The sequence below is a fragment of the Oncorhynchus keta genome, chromosome 19 (genome assembly GCF_023373465.1).
Source record: "Oncorhynchus keta strain PuntledgeMale-10-30-2019 chromosome 19, Oket_V2, whole genome shotgun sequence".
NCBI classification, from domain to species: domain Eukaryota; kingdom Metazoa; phylum Chordata; class Actinopteri; order Salmoniformes; family Salmonidae; genus Oncorhynchus; species Oncorhynchus keta.
In genome coordinates, this window is record NC_068439.1 from 47,075,977 (window position 1) to 47,090,661 (window position 14,685).

The 14,685-nt window shown below is 42.3% G+C and overlaps 1 protein-coding gene across 5 annotated transcripts in view; it reads right to left on the reverse strand.

Annotated features, from left to right (window-relative positions):
- LOC118398379 (utrophin-like) overlaps positions 1-14,685 on the reverse strand; it is a 176,033-nt gene that overhangs the window by 104,243 nt on the left and 57,105 nt on the right. For all 5 annotated transcript variants that reach the window (XR_008071034.1, XR_008071033.1, XR_004828614.2 and 2 more), the window contains 2 exons: positions 13,577-13,749; positions 9,377-9,533 (listed from right to left, as the gene is read on the reverse strand). Coding sequence is in view for 2 of the 5 variants with exons in the window: in XM_052470692.1 (XP_052326652.1) it covers positions 9,377-9,533; positions 13,577-13,749 (330 nt within the window). In the remaining 3 variants the exon portion in view is untranslated. The remainder of the gene's footprint in view (positions 1-9,376; positions 9,534-13,576; positions 13,750-14,685) is intronic.

Sequence of the window (14,685 nt, forward strand, 5' to 3'; positions counted from 1 at the left end):
TCCTCTCTGGTCAGGGGCACAATTTACATTTACAATGTATGAATTAATGGTTGGATCAGAATCGCCGTTGTAATCATTGGCGAGCAGTGCAAATTAAGTAAAACCACTAGTCCAAACCTCCAGCCATGGCTAATTTAGGAAAGGGGAGATTTTAACTTACTAGCTTGCCACAAAGGACATCGACACAACGAGATGCAACAATTCAATTTTTTTCCTGTCAATTATGTTTGGCTTCTGATGTGATTGGTCTGAAGCCAAATCCAAACTGGCTTCCTTTGACACTTTTCTTTGTTGCGCCTGGACCATTCACAGCTCAGCTCACTCAGTTCAGGTTGTCTAATATTCTATAATGTTTTTCTATCAAGGGAGGCCAAATGCTCGCTGGCTTCCTTGGCATTCAATGCTACAGGCGGAAACAATGTCATACTCTTTCTGACCAGACAACATCAGATAGATACGCTACACATCCTGAGACAGAGGGGTGCTGTTTCGTTCACTCAGATGCTTTTGCCGGTGAGATACACTACACGACCAAAGGTATGTGGACACCTGCTCATCAAACATCTAATTTCAAAATCATGGGCATTAACATGGAGTTGGTTCCCCTTTGCTGCTATAACAACCTCCACTCTTCTGGGAAGGCTTTCCACTGCTGGAACGTTGATGTGGGGACTTGCTTCCATTCAGCCACAAGAGCATTAGTGAGGTCGGGCACTGATGTTGACCGATTAGGCCTGGCTCGCAGTTGGCGTTCCAAATTAATCTCAAATGTGTTTCAGTGGTTGAGGTCAGGACTCTGTGCAGGCCAGTCAAGTTCTTCCACATCAATCTCTACAAATAATTTCTGTATGCACCTCGCTTTGTGCACAGGGGCATTGTCATGCTGAAACAGGAAAGGGCCTTCTCCAAACTATTGCCACAAAGTAGGAAGCACAGAATTGTCTAGAATGTCATTGTATGCTGTAGCGTTAATATTTCCCTTCACTGGAACTAAGAGGCCAAGCACGAAACATGAAAAACAGCCCCAGACTATTATTCCTCCTCCACCAAACTTTACAGTTGGGACTATTCCTTCGGGCAGGTAGAGTTCTCCTGGCATCCCAGATTCGTCCGTCAGACTGCAGGATGGTGTAGCATGTTTCAGCACTCCAGAGAACATGTTTCCAGTCCAATGGCAGCGAGCTTTACACGCCTCCAGCCAACGCTTGACATTGTGAATGATGATCTTAGGCTTGTGTGCCGCTGCTCGGCCATGGACACCCATTTCATGAAGCTCCCGACGAACAGTTATTGTACTGACGTTGCTTCCAGAGGCAGTTTGGAACTTGATAGTGAGAAGATTTTACACGCTTCAGCACTCGACGGTCCTATTCTGTGAGCTTGTGTGGCCTACCACTTCGCAGCTGAGCCGTTGTTGCTCCTGGACGTTTACACTTCACAATTAATAGCACTTACAGTTGACCGGGGCAGATTTAGCAGGGCAGGAATTTGACAAACTGACTTGTTGGAAAGGTGCCATCCTATGACTGTGCCACTTCGAAAGTCACTGAGTGACGAAAGAGAGAGAGAAAAGATAAATTCATTTGTATATTTTTTTTCTTGGTCAACTTGTTTGGCATCTATGAACACACACTTTCTGCACATTAGTGAACTCAAGCAATAATAGTGTTGTTTTCATCAAAATGATAGATACTGCAAGGACCCTCTTTATCTCTAAATGTCCAAGTGCCTCAGTGGAAGTGCCTGTATTGGAATCATAGTTTTCATCTCCCAGTATCATCAACGTTTTGAACTCTATGTGAACCTTATTTTCCCCACTGTTCAGATTCCTATGGCAGCCTATCCACTACAAAATTTACCATCTCCATATCAAACAAGTAAAAAAATAAAATCTCACTTTATTCAACCCCACCTTACATTCGACAACAAGACATTTTCCATTCAAAGGAACGGGCGTCTAGACTATACTGAGATGGGTCTCACCTCATCCCAGCACTGTAAACAATAATCTCAACATCTATTCAGGTGATGGCATCAATTCAGAATGTGCTCCCTATCTAACCTTCTCTCATCGAAAGAGACAACAAGAGATCGAGAAGAAAGAGAGAGAAAGAGGAAGATAGCAGGAGCAGCGATTGAAGGAGGGAAAGACGGGTCAAATGAGATTTCCCTGAGGTCATAGTGAAATTAAATGAGCGATTTAGAATAAAGTGAGACGTTCACACAACACAGCAGCCTGCAGGTTTCATCAGAGGACTCACTGATACCAAATTATATCACCCAAACATTCTCTCTGTCATACACTCCCTCTCTCACCCTCTTTCTCACACACACTATATTTTTGTGTCTTATTTCACTAACTCAGTCACTCTACCATCCTTTCCACTATCCTCTCTCTTTCTCCCCCACATCCTCCCTTCACACACACACACACACACACACACACACACACACACACACACACACACACACACACACACACACACACACACACACACACACACACACACACACACACACACACACACACAGGTTAGTCTGGTGGGGACTAGCGGTCACTCTCTAAATGAGTAGCGGTCACTCTCTAAATAACAATTATTTATTTAACTAGGCAAGTCATTCTTATTTACAATGACGGCCTACCCCAGCCAAACCCCGACGACACCCTATAGGAATCCCAATCACGGCCTGATGTGACACAGCCTGGATTTGAACCAGGGACTGTAGTGACGCCTCTTGCACTGAGATGCGGTGCCTTAGACCGCTGCGCCACTCGGGAGCCAAACTAACATGTGTGCCAAAACATCCACTACAAGGGACGAGAGGAAGAAGGGGAAAGCAGGACTACATGTACCAGAGTAATTATTCTTGTTTTGATATAGCAGCCGGAACCCCAGGGGGCCTCTGATGCCTAACGGGCTGTGTGATTGCTTTGTGAGAGGACGTGTCAGGGAGAAATAAAGAGGAACTACATTATGTTGACATTACATTTCAGGTAAGACCCAGGTGCAGACAATGTCAAAGTAACAACAGTTTATTCATCGATCAGGGGCAGGCAAAAGACAGGTCCAGGGCAGGCAGAGGTCAGTAATTCAGATAGGTGGGGCAAAGGTACAGAACAGCAGGCAGGCTCAGGGTCAGGTCAGGCAGAATGGTCAACACCGGGAAAACCAGGAAACAGGCACAATCGAGAGAAAGGAGCAGGGTGAAAAACGCTGGTAGGCTCGAAGAAACAAAACGAACTGGCAACAGAAAAACAGAGAACACAGATATAAATACACAGGGGATAATGGGGAAGATGGGCGACACCTGGAGGGGGGTGGAGACAATCACAAAGACAGGTGAAACAGATCACGGTGTGACAATTGTGGGCCTTGCTGTTTTATAAAGGCTTATGGTTTAATCAGACAGGATGAGATGAGGAAGAGAGAGTAGCGTTGAAGAGATTATGAAAGCATGCTGGGTTGAGTGTTGTAGTAGGATACATTTCTTAACACCTCTTGAATATAGGGGGCACTATTTTCATTTTTGGAAAAATAACTTTCCCTAGGTAAACAGGCTATTTTGCCAGGAAAAGATGCTAGAATATGCATATAATTGACAGCATAGGATAGAAAACACTCGAAAGTTTCCAAAACTGTAAAAATATTGTCTGTGAGTATAACAGAACTGATATTGCAGGCGAAAGCCTGAGAAAAATCCAATCAAGAAGTGACTCTTATTTACAAACCTCGGCATTCCTATGCGTCCCTATTGAGCAGTGAATGAGATATCAACCAGATTCCTTTTTATATGGCTTCCCTAATTAGTCTAGTGTCACAATACATAGTTGCAGGCTTTTATTTTGAAAAATGAGCCTGAACGTCAACATTGCGTCAGTGGTCAGCTGAAGTCTCTCAGAGTATTTTGTGCGTAAAGGACAAATGCGGCCATTGTTTCTCTCTACTAAAAAGCCATCTGTCCCGGGTGATATATTATCAAATAGATATTTGAAAAACACCTTGAGGATTGATTATAAACAACGTTTACCATGTTACTGTCGATATTATGGAGCTCATTTGGAATACTTTTCGCCGTTGTCGTGACCGCAATTTCCGGTCGATTTCTCAGCCAAACGTGAAGAACGAACAGAGTTATTTTTGGCTACAAAAATAATATTTTTGGAAAAAACATTTGCTATCTAACTGGGAGTCTCGTGAGTGAAAACATCCGAAGCCCATCAAAGGTAAACAATTTAATTTGATTGCTTTTCTGATTTTCGTGACCAGGTTGCCTGCTGCTAGCTAGGCATAATGCTATGCTAGGCTATCGATAAACTTACACAAATGCTTGTCTTCCTTTTGGCTGTGAAGCATATTTTCAAAATCTGAGATGACAGGGTGATTAACTTGTTACTCCTACCCCCTACTTTTTCGAACATTCTGTTAAAAATCGCGCAACATTTCAGCGCCCTGCTGCTCATGCCAGGAGTATATGCATATGATTAGTATGTGTGGATAGAAAACACTCAGACGTTTATAAAACTGGTTAAATCACGGCTGTGACTATAACAGAACGTGCGTTTCATCGAAAAGCGCAGGAAAATCTGATCACTGAAAATGGAAATATATATCTATATATGGACCGATTTAATCGAAAAAAAGACCCAATAGTGATTATGGGACATCTAGGAGTGCCAATAAAGAAGATGGTCAAAGGTAATGAATGTTTTATATTTTATTTGTGCGGTTTGTGTAGCGACGACTATGCTAATTATTTTGTTTACGTCCCCTGCGGGTCTTTTGGGGTGTTACATGCTATCAGATAATAGCTTCTCATGCTTTCGCCGAAAAGCATTTAAAAAATCTGACTTGTTGCCTGGATTCACAACGAGTGTACCTTTAATTCAATACCCTGCATGTGTATTTTAATGAACGTAGCGCATTTGCGTAGCGCATTTGCATTTCCAGATGTCTAGATGGGACGCCTGCGTGTCAGGTAGGAGCAAGAGGTTAACAAAAGGCTAAGCTGTGTTTCAATATATTTAACTTGTGATTTCATGAATAGGAATATTTTCTAGTAATATTTATGTCCGTTGCTTGCGTTATGCTAATTAGTGTCAGTTGATGACAACGCTCCCGGATCCGGGATGGGTAGTACCAAGATTAACAGACATATGGGAATACTTACAAAAAAGGAAACATTAACAGTTATATTCGAGTATGCTTCATGTCAAATCAGATTTTAGAATATATATTTTCTACATAATAATATATTTAATTTCTACTTTGGCAGAGTTGAGGAAATGAATGAAGTAAGGGAAGACAAGGACATTGAGAGGCAGAGGTGATTCATGTGCCTTTATATAAAAATAAAAGAGGGAAATTGAAAGTTTGTCGGCATTGGCAGTGGGTATAAAAATAGCCGTGTCTTCAAATATCTTCCTGACGAAATATTGAATTATGTTATATTATGCATATGTCCCCAATGGTGGACGGAACACGTTACTACTACATTACACAGACGGAACATTTTCACCACACAATAATAACAGGAAATACACACTTTTGTAAAACCTCAGATTGGTGATGATGCTATAAAAGTTTAAAGTCATCACAAAATCGATTGAGCAACAGCATCAGTTTCAACTTATGTTTTAGGAATATAAATAATTGTTTTAACATTTTTTTTACAGGATTCTACTTAATCAGGTAAAACTACTGAATGAGTTCTTGATTTTGATGATATTACTGAAATCGTGAAAACGTGTTTGTCTTGCCTACTTATGGACAGGGCCTTGAGGAAAAACACTCAAAGTGGAAAACAACCATTAAAACACAAGCTGATGCACCCCCTTTCAAGAGGAAGTAAAACAACTTTCCTCAATTGCCGTGATGAGATAAGAGATTCCGATCTGTCTGAGGAGGAGAAAATAGGGAAACAAGATACATGAAAGGCAAAGAGGTTGACACAGTCTTCTGTTAACTTCTCTCCTCTCTGATACAGTAGTTGCAGTATTGGTTTTGGCACTAACACTAACAGATTTGTGACTCTTCAGAAAAATGTTATTCTTCAACTAAGAGCAGAATAAGTGGTGCTACAGGGACAAAAATTCCCCCAGGATGACATTTTTTCAATGCACTGTAAGCCTGGAGTGTATCTTGTGAGACGTGACCTTGACTGTGTGTTGTGTACAAAACAGCAGAGAAGACGGTCTTATCGGCCCCTACCCTGTGCAGATGAGGAGATGATAGCATTACAACACAGTAGAGAGGAGAGAAGGCTATTTTCAGACCTCCATGAATCCGGCCTCTCCTCCCTTTCACTTCCCCTCTCCTCAAGGCGGTCAGTGTGAATTGAAGCAGAATCATGCTAACTCTGGAAGACATAGCTGATAGGATTGGAACCTGGTCTGGTCGTCTGCTGCAATAGCCAATCCGTGACAATGACTGATGAGGTGTGCATTTTGAGATGCCGTTCTGCACACCACTGTTGTACTGTGCTGTTATTTTGTTTGTTTGTGGCCCGCCTGTTAGCTTGCACGATTCTTGCCATTCTCCTTCTACCTCTCATCAACGAGCTGTTTTCCCCACAGAACTGTCCATTCTAATGTTCAATCAAGCAGTAACTGAATGCCTTGATGCCTGTCTGCCTGCTTTACATAGCAAGCCATGGCCACATGACTTGCTGGCTGTATGAGCTCCCGTGGGACAGCAGTCTAAGGCACTGCATCTCAGTGGTAGAGGTGTCACTACAGACACCCTGGTTCAAATCCAGGCTGTATCACAACCTGCTGTGATTGGGAGTCCCATAGGCTGGCGCACAATTGGCCCAGCGGCATCCGGGTTTGGCCGGTGTAGGCCGTCATTGCAAATAAGAATTTGTTCTTAACTGACTTGCCTAGTTTTAAAAAAAGAAGGAAAAAAAGGAGCAAACCAGCTTTGTGAATGGGGTGGTGTATCTAAGTGTAGTTTTTGAGTGTAGTTTTTCATTCATGCTGGATTGAAGGTATCGCCTGCGTTAGGGACGGCTCACCTACAATGTAAACTGCTTCCTACAGAGGCTCTGGGCACTAAAATAAATATGATAGAAAATCTTCAAGGCAGTTTCATCCAAACGAAGGGTACTTCTCTACCTCTGGCCCTGGCCCCTCAAAAGTCAGAAAGCTCCCCTACAACCCAGTAAGACATGACATTCGAGACTTGGCTTTGCTAAGTAAACAAACTGAATGCCAACCAACACAATAAAGGACTTTAGTTCACCAGGCTCAATTCAGATTCATAGGAATCCCTCAACACTCGAGGTTTCTAAAGTTAAATAAGGATAAACAAATTAAAAGTTAAGTCATCAATGATAGGTAATTATTCAGAGAAGTTCAAAGTCAGAAAGTCTCTCTCTGCTCTCTCTGTTTCACTCTCTCTCTGGTTCTTTCTCTCTATCTCTCTCTCTCACTCTCTCTTTCTCCCTCTGAGAGAGATAAGGTTGTGGCAACGCAGCAGTTTAATTTCATTTTACTTTACAACCTGCCCACCCAGGTACAAATGGTGCTAATCAATCACACAGACAGTGTGATTAAACCATTTTAGCGTAGCTATACAGATTATATTAGCTTCAACTTTGGCTTCCATAGTTTAACATAGGCTGTGTAAAAATGTTAGCTTGGTTTAGCCTCTCAACTGACAGTAATATTAGCAAAATGAGGACAACAACACTCGAAACTTAAGCCTCCAGAAACAGTGAGTTAATTAACCCCCTTCAAAGCCAGTAAATAGCAGGCACACACTCCTAATCACTCCTTTTAATTATATACTTCACTCAGTTTTAATTATATACTTACATACAACATATTGTTGTAGCTTCTGCCCACACTGAGAAGAAAATGACAACTGTTGCAGGGAGATAAAAGTAGAGTGATTAAAAAAAGGCCACAAGTGCTCTCTTCTCTTCCCCCTCTCCCCCCCTACGCCTCTCTCTCCCGCTCTAAAATCGGTTAATTTAATAAAGCTGATTGATGAGTTTAATCAGTGAGACGCTTACACAGGGCTTTTATTGGATAATTGAATGTGTGATTAATAAAAGCTATTATCAGCAGACAAAAACACAGACACAATCTGGAGGAGGAAAAGAGCACTGTCGGGCAACACCCGCCCCGGAATAACAAAATGTCTTCCTTTTCCGCCCTTTCATTTGTTTACATTCATCTATATGTACTGTAAACAACTAGCTGTATTCATAAAAACGGAGGAGAAATTATGTTGTTGACTTGGTGATGTACGGATTGATGTGCCCCAATAAAAATGCAACGGTTCTATCGTTCTCTTTGAGGGATTCAGAAAATGTCTCTTTACTCCCTCCTGAGCTCTTCATCTCAATCTCGCCACCTCCTCTGCTTCTACGCCTGTCTCTCCATTAACATCATCCTTCTCTCGCACTCCTCTCTCACTTCTTCTCCATCGCTCTTTCTGTCTTGCTTGATTTCTCCGACCGTCGTTTCATCATCCTTTTCTCCCTCTCCTTTCCACTCTGCTCAGGCCCTCCTGTATCTTCCTCTTTATTCATGGGAGTGGCTTAGCTTCCTTACTTCCTTCCTACCTTCCGGACATTTCCCTGTATCTTCATAAGCCTCCATTCAGACCTCCAATTTCCATATACCCATACATTTACTGTATGTATCGTGCACCAAAATAAAAAAGCAACATGTAAAGTGTTGGTCCCATGTTTCATGAGCTGAAATAAAAGATCCCAGAAATGTTCCATATGCACTAAAAGCTTTCTTCTCTCATATTTTGAGTACAAATTTGCTTACATCCCTGTTAGTGAGATTTTCTCCTTTGCCAAGATAATCATTCTTCTGACAGGTGTGGCATATCAAGAAGCATTGTGCTGGGACAATAAAAGGCTACTTTAAAATGTACAGTTTTGTCACACAACACAATGTTACAGATGTCTCAAGTTTTGAGGGAGCGTGCAATTGGCATGGTGACTTCAGGAATGTTCACCAGAGCTGCTGCCAGATAATTTAATGTTGATTTCTCGACCATTTCTCTACCATTTCTCTACCTCTAACGTCCTTTTAGAGAAGTTGGCAGTACGCCATGTGGGCGAGCGGTTTGCTGATGTCAACGTTGTGAACAGAGTGCCCCATGGTGGCGGTGGTGTTATGGTATGGGCAGGCATGAGCTACGGACAACGAACACAATTTCATTTTATTGATGGCAATTTAAATGCACAGAGATACCGTGACGAGATCCTGAGGCCCATTGTAGTGCCATTCATCCGCCGCCATCACCTCATGTTTCAGCATGATGATGCACAGCCCCATGTCGCAAGGATCTGTACACAATTCCTGGAAGCAGGCATGGTAATGACTGTGTAAAAGTTGTGTTACGGTACTGACCTTGCAGTGGTTGTGCTGCTGCAGAAGGGTGGGGACATCTCCTCCTATGGGCATCTGTTTGGCCAGTTCCTTCTCCTTCAGACAGATCCACCTCCACAGCTCCTCCAGCAGGCTCTGAAGACGACTCCAACGCTCCGCACTCGCCTCCAGGTGAGCCCTGGAAACAAATGGCCATAACATGGTTAAAATATGGTTAAAACACAGTTGCAACCCCGGTAAAATATGTTCACAATACGGTTATAACCTGGTCGAAACATGGTTACAAGAATGTTATGACATGGTCAGGTCCATCTCCATGTAAAAAGTAAGTTGCACAGGTCTTAGATTGCCTAGTGTGTGCCTGAACGACTCAGAGAAGCAGGAGTCTCCTATCTCCTGGGTTCTGTAGCCTGAGGCACAAGAATACCCCCTGGACAGGACTCTAATCTATTGCCTGGCCATACCCCCAATCTATTTCCTTAATGCTGAGTGAGCAAGTAGAGAAGCACCGGGTCCCATTTTTTAAGTCTTTACATGGTGTGACTCTCAGGGCAACACACAAACCTCAAGGCCTCTAAGTTTCGTGTCTCCATATAAGCAGAAGGTGAAACCAGCCATACAAGTCCTAGTGGATACTACAACAGAATAACATGGTTAGGCCATGGCTAGACTGGTGAGGTTGGGGGGGAATGGTGTGTCAACCATTACAGTTGGCCGCATTTCAAAGTAGCACGTTTGCTGGATATCTCTTGTCCAGCATCTTGAAGCACTAAGACCTGGAGACAAGTGAGCATTAGAGGGGAAATCTACTCTCTCTGGAGGGCAGCCAAAACCACTTATACTTGGAGTGTATGTGGGTTGGTGCATTGTGTGCATCAAAGTGTGTGGATATACAGCATAATGTGTATTATTATTTAATGTGTGTGTTCTTAAATGTTTTGTTTTGACATCCTCCACTCACCGTAATGCACCTGACCATTATGTACAGCAGCAACGTTTCATAGCAGCTACTCATTATTATTATGTACAGTAATTAAGACATAATGTGCTCTAAATAGTACACACATTGCGGCACACACACCCATGCGCTTGCATGCACAGGCACAGTGCATGCACGAACACAGCACACACACACGCACACACACACACATACACACGCACAACCTGCTGACAGCTCAGCCTTGCATCCTATGGAGATACACAGAGTTACAAGGTTTATAGGGAATACTAGTGCTCTTATGAATATGCTGTTATCTTTATGGAACTTTGCAGTGTTTCTGTCTTATTCCACTCCATCTGTGTCTCTTTTGCCCCCTAGTAGTAGTAGTTGGGGCTATCAGGCTGTGAAGTGTTGATCTTCACCTGCTCCTACCTTATCCTCTCATAACATATTTCACCCTCACTCTGCATCTACCTCTTGATCTAATGTTTTCCAGTACATTGTAACCTACCTTCACTGTTCCTCACATATGACTTTTCTCCTTCGCTCACCACACCTTCTCTTCCCCTTCACAACCTTTGCTCCTATCAACATCTCCACCTTGCCCGTGCCACCTTCACACTCTCCCTCCATCTCTCTTTCACTCTCGGAACATCTTCCACTCTCTCATAATAATAATAATAATCTCTTTTTATTTATGCCAAGGTTGTGGTCGCTCCTCCACTGTTCAGGTCCTGAAGAGTTCTGTGACACCATAATGGTTATAACTCTCAACAGAGGCAAATAAAGCATACATGCTCCAGTTACAGTTTATTGAATGGTTTAATCAACAAACAAGTCAGCATGGTTATGACATGGTTTAGAACACCTACTCATTCAAGGGTTTTCTTTCATTTTCTTTATTTTTACATTGTAGCATAATAGTGAAGACATCAAAACCAAAAAAAGTGTTTAACAAATCAAAATAGATTTTATATGTGAGATTCTTCAAATAGCCGCCCTTTGCCTTGATGACCGCTTTGCACACTCTTGGCATTCTCTCAACCAGCTTCATGAGGTAGTCACCTGGAATGCATTTCAATTAACATGTGTGCCTTCTTAAGAGGTAATTTGTGGAATTTATTTTCATCATAATGCATTTCAGTTGTGTTGTGACAAGGTAGGGGTGGTATACAGAAGATAGCCCTATTTGGTAAAAGACCAAGTCCATATAATAGTCAATCATCACTTTAACTTCTTTGATATAGGGGGCGCTCTTCTCATTCTTGGATAAAAAAACGTTCCCGTTTTAAACAAGATATTTTGTCATGAAAAGATGCTCGACTATTGACAGCTTTGGAAAGAAAACAAGGTGTCTTTCACATATCTATTCAATGATAAATCAGAGATGGCAGTTTGGTTTCTCCTCTGTTCAAAATGGAAAAATGCACGCACCTGGAGATTACGCAATAGTTTTGACGGAGGACACCGAGCGGACACCTGGTAAATGTAGTCTCTTATGGTCAATTTTCCAATGATATGCCTACAAATACGTCACAATGCTGCAAACACCTTGGGTAAACGACAGAAAGTGTAGGCTCATTCCTTGCGCATTCACAGCCATATAAGGGGACATTGGAACACAGCGCCTCCAAAATCTGGATCACTTCCTGTATGAAATTCCATCTTGGTTTCGCCTGTAGCATTAGTTCTGTGACACTCACAGACAATATCTTTGCAGTTTTGGAAACGTCAGAGTGTTTTCATTCCAAAGGTGTCAATTATATGCATAGTCGAGCATCTTTTCGTGACAAAATATCTTGTTTAAAACGGGAACGTTTTTCATCCAAAATCCAAAATCCCGGATACGGGATTGCTCGACGCAAGAAGTTAACAAATTAAGGTCAGACAATAAGGACAATTTCAAGAACTTTGAACGTTTCTTCATGCGCAGTCTCAAAAACCATTAAGATCTATGATGAAACTGGCTCTCATGAGAACCACCACAGGAATGGAAAACACAGAGTTACCTCTGCTGCAGAGGAGAAGTTCATTAGTTACCAGCCTCAGAAATTGCAGCCCAAATAAATGCTTCACAGAGTTCAAGTGATAGACACATCTCAACATCAACTGTTCGGAGGAGACTGGTGTGAATCAGGCCTTCATGGTCGAATTGCTGCAAAGAAACCACTACTAAAAAACACCAATAAGAAGAAGAGAATTGCTTGGGCCAAGAAACACGAGCAATGAACATTAGAATTGGAGATTTTTGGTTCCAACCGCCGTGTCATTGTGAGACCTTGTGCGGGTGAACAGATGATCTCCGCATTGTGTGGTTCCCACGGTAAAGCATGGAGGAGGAGGTGTATTGGTGTGGGGGTGCTTTGCTGGTGACACTGTCTGTGATTTATTTAGAATTCAAGGCACTCTTAACCAGCATGGATACCACAGCATTCTGCAGCGATACGCCATCCCATCTGGTTTGGGATTAGTGGGACTATCATTTGTTTTTCAACAGGACAATGACCCAACACACCTCCAGGCTGTGTAAGGGCAATTTGACCAAGAAGGAGAGTGATGGAGTGCTGTATCAGATGACCTGGCCTCCACAATCACCTGACCTCAACCAAATTGAGATGGTTTGGGATGAGTCGGAGCGCAGAGTGAAGGAAAATCAGCCAAATTAAATTGTAACGTGCACAATTTCAGGTTCTATCGCCTATTCAACCATTTCCATCATTAATTCAGTGAGGAGAGAAACAGTGCCTGGCTGGTTACCAACGTCCTACAGCGCATTTGTCCAGTTAAGGTAGGAATAGGTGTGGAGAAAACTGTTAAACAGGCATTAAATACTTTTCTGTTTGTGATTAAAAGATTCTGACAACTGAGCAATGTAAAATACAAATATTTAGGAAAAGTCAGGGAAGGAGCGGGACGTTTGTTTGTTTTTTGGCAGATTTTCCCCCTATAGCGGTTCTAGTGTTAAATACTTATTTTCTGTGTATTGGAGTATTTTAAAATAATGTGGCCCGAATCAACTACTTCTACTGCTAGTATTTGAAATACATATTTTTATAATTTCCTATAAATACCCTATTTACAAATATATTCCAATATTCCACTACTTGTCTTTTCAACAAAACAAAAACATCTGAACACTTACTACGAAATGTATGTAAAAGCAATTGAGAAATAGTATTTCAACCCAGGTCTGTACAGTACTGACCATATGTTATCAGTATAGTACAGTAATGACCGTATTATGTTAGCAAAGATGTGTTGTTTAGTATTATGGGACTGACCGTATGTTTGCAGATTTGGTCTTGAGGTCGCTCCAGCGCTGGTTCATGTCGTCCAGTCGGTGCTGCAGAAACACTGCCTCCTCAGACGTCCCCAGGGACTTGACCATCTTGGGCTTATTCCCGTCCACACTCTTATAGATATCATTATGGGCATCGATCTCTGCCTGGATATCCTACAGAGAAACAGAGAGAGGTTTGAGTTTGAACAAGTCTGTGTTATCATTACAGTGTTACATAAAGTACAGAGCTTCACACATATAATTGAATAGTCAAAATCAAACCAACAAAATACTCTGCTTGTCATTTTCTATTAGCTTTAAAATGGTGGGAATGGAGAGGGGTGAAGGAGAGAGAGAATGATGGAGAGAGAGCCGTATGAGTGTACTAGCTGGTCATGCGAGTGTGGAGGGACAGCTAGAAAAGCAAAGAGGGCAGAGCAGTTTAAAAATCTTTCAAATGTACTCTACCTCTACTCTACAAACATCTTTCTGGTAAGAAGAGTGGCGGGGGCGTATGCCTCATGACTAACGAGACATGGTGTGATGAAGGAAACATACAGGAACTCAAATCCTTCTGTTCACCTGATTTAGAATTCCTCACAATCAAATGTAGACCGCATTATCTTCCAAGAGAATTCTCTTCGATTATAATCACAGCCGTATATATCCCCCCCCAAGCAGACACATCGATGGCTCTGAACAAACTTTATTTAACTCTTTGCAAACTGGAAACCATTTATCCGGAGGCTGCATTCATTGTAGCTAACAAAGCTAATCTGAAAACAAGACTCCCTAAATTTTATCAGCATATCGATTGCGCAACCAGGGGTGGTAAAACCTTGGATCATTGTTACTCTAACTTCCGCGACGCATATAAGTCCCTGCCCCGCCCCCCTTTCGGAAAAGCTGACCACGACTCCATTTTGCTGATCCCTGCCTACAGGCAGAAACTAAAACAAGAGGCTCCCACGCTGAGGTCTGTCCAACGCTGGTCAGACCAAGCTGACTCCACACTCCAAGACTGCTTCCATCACGTGGACTGGGACATGTTTCGTATTGCGTCAGATAAAAATATTGACGAATACGCTGATTCGGTGTGCGAGTTCATTA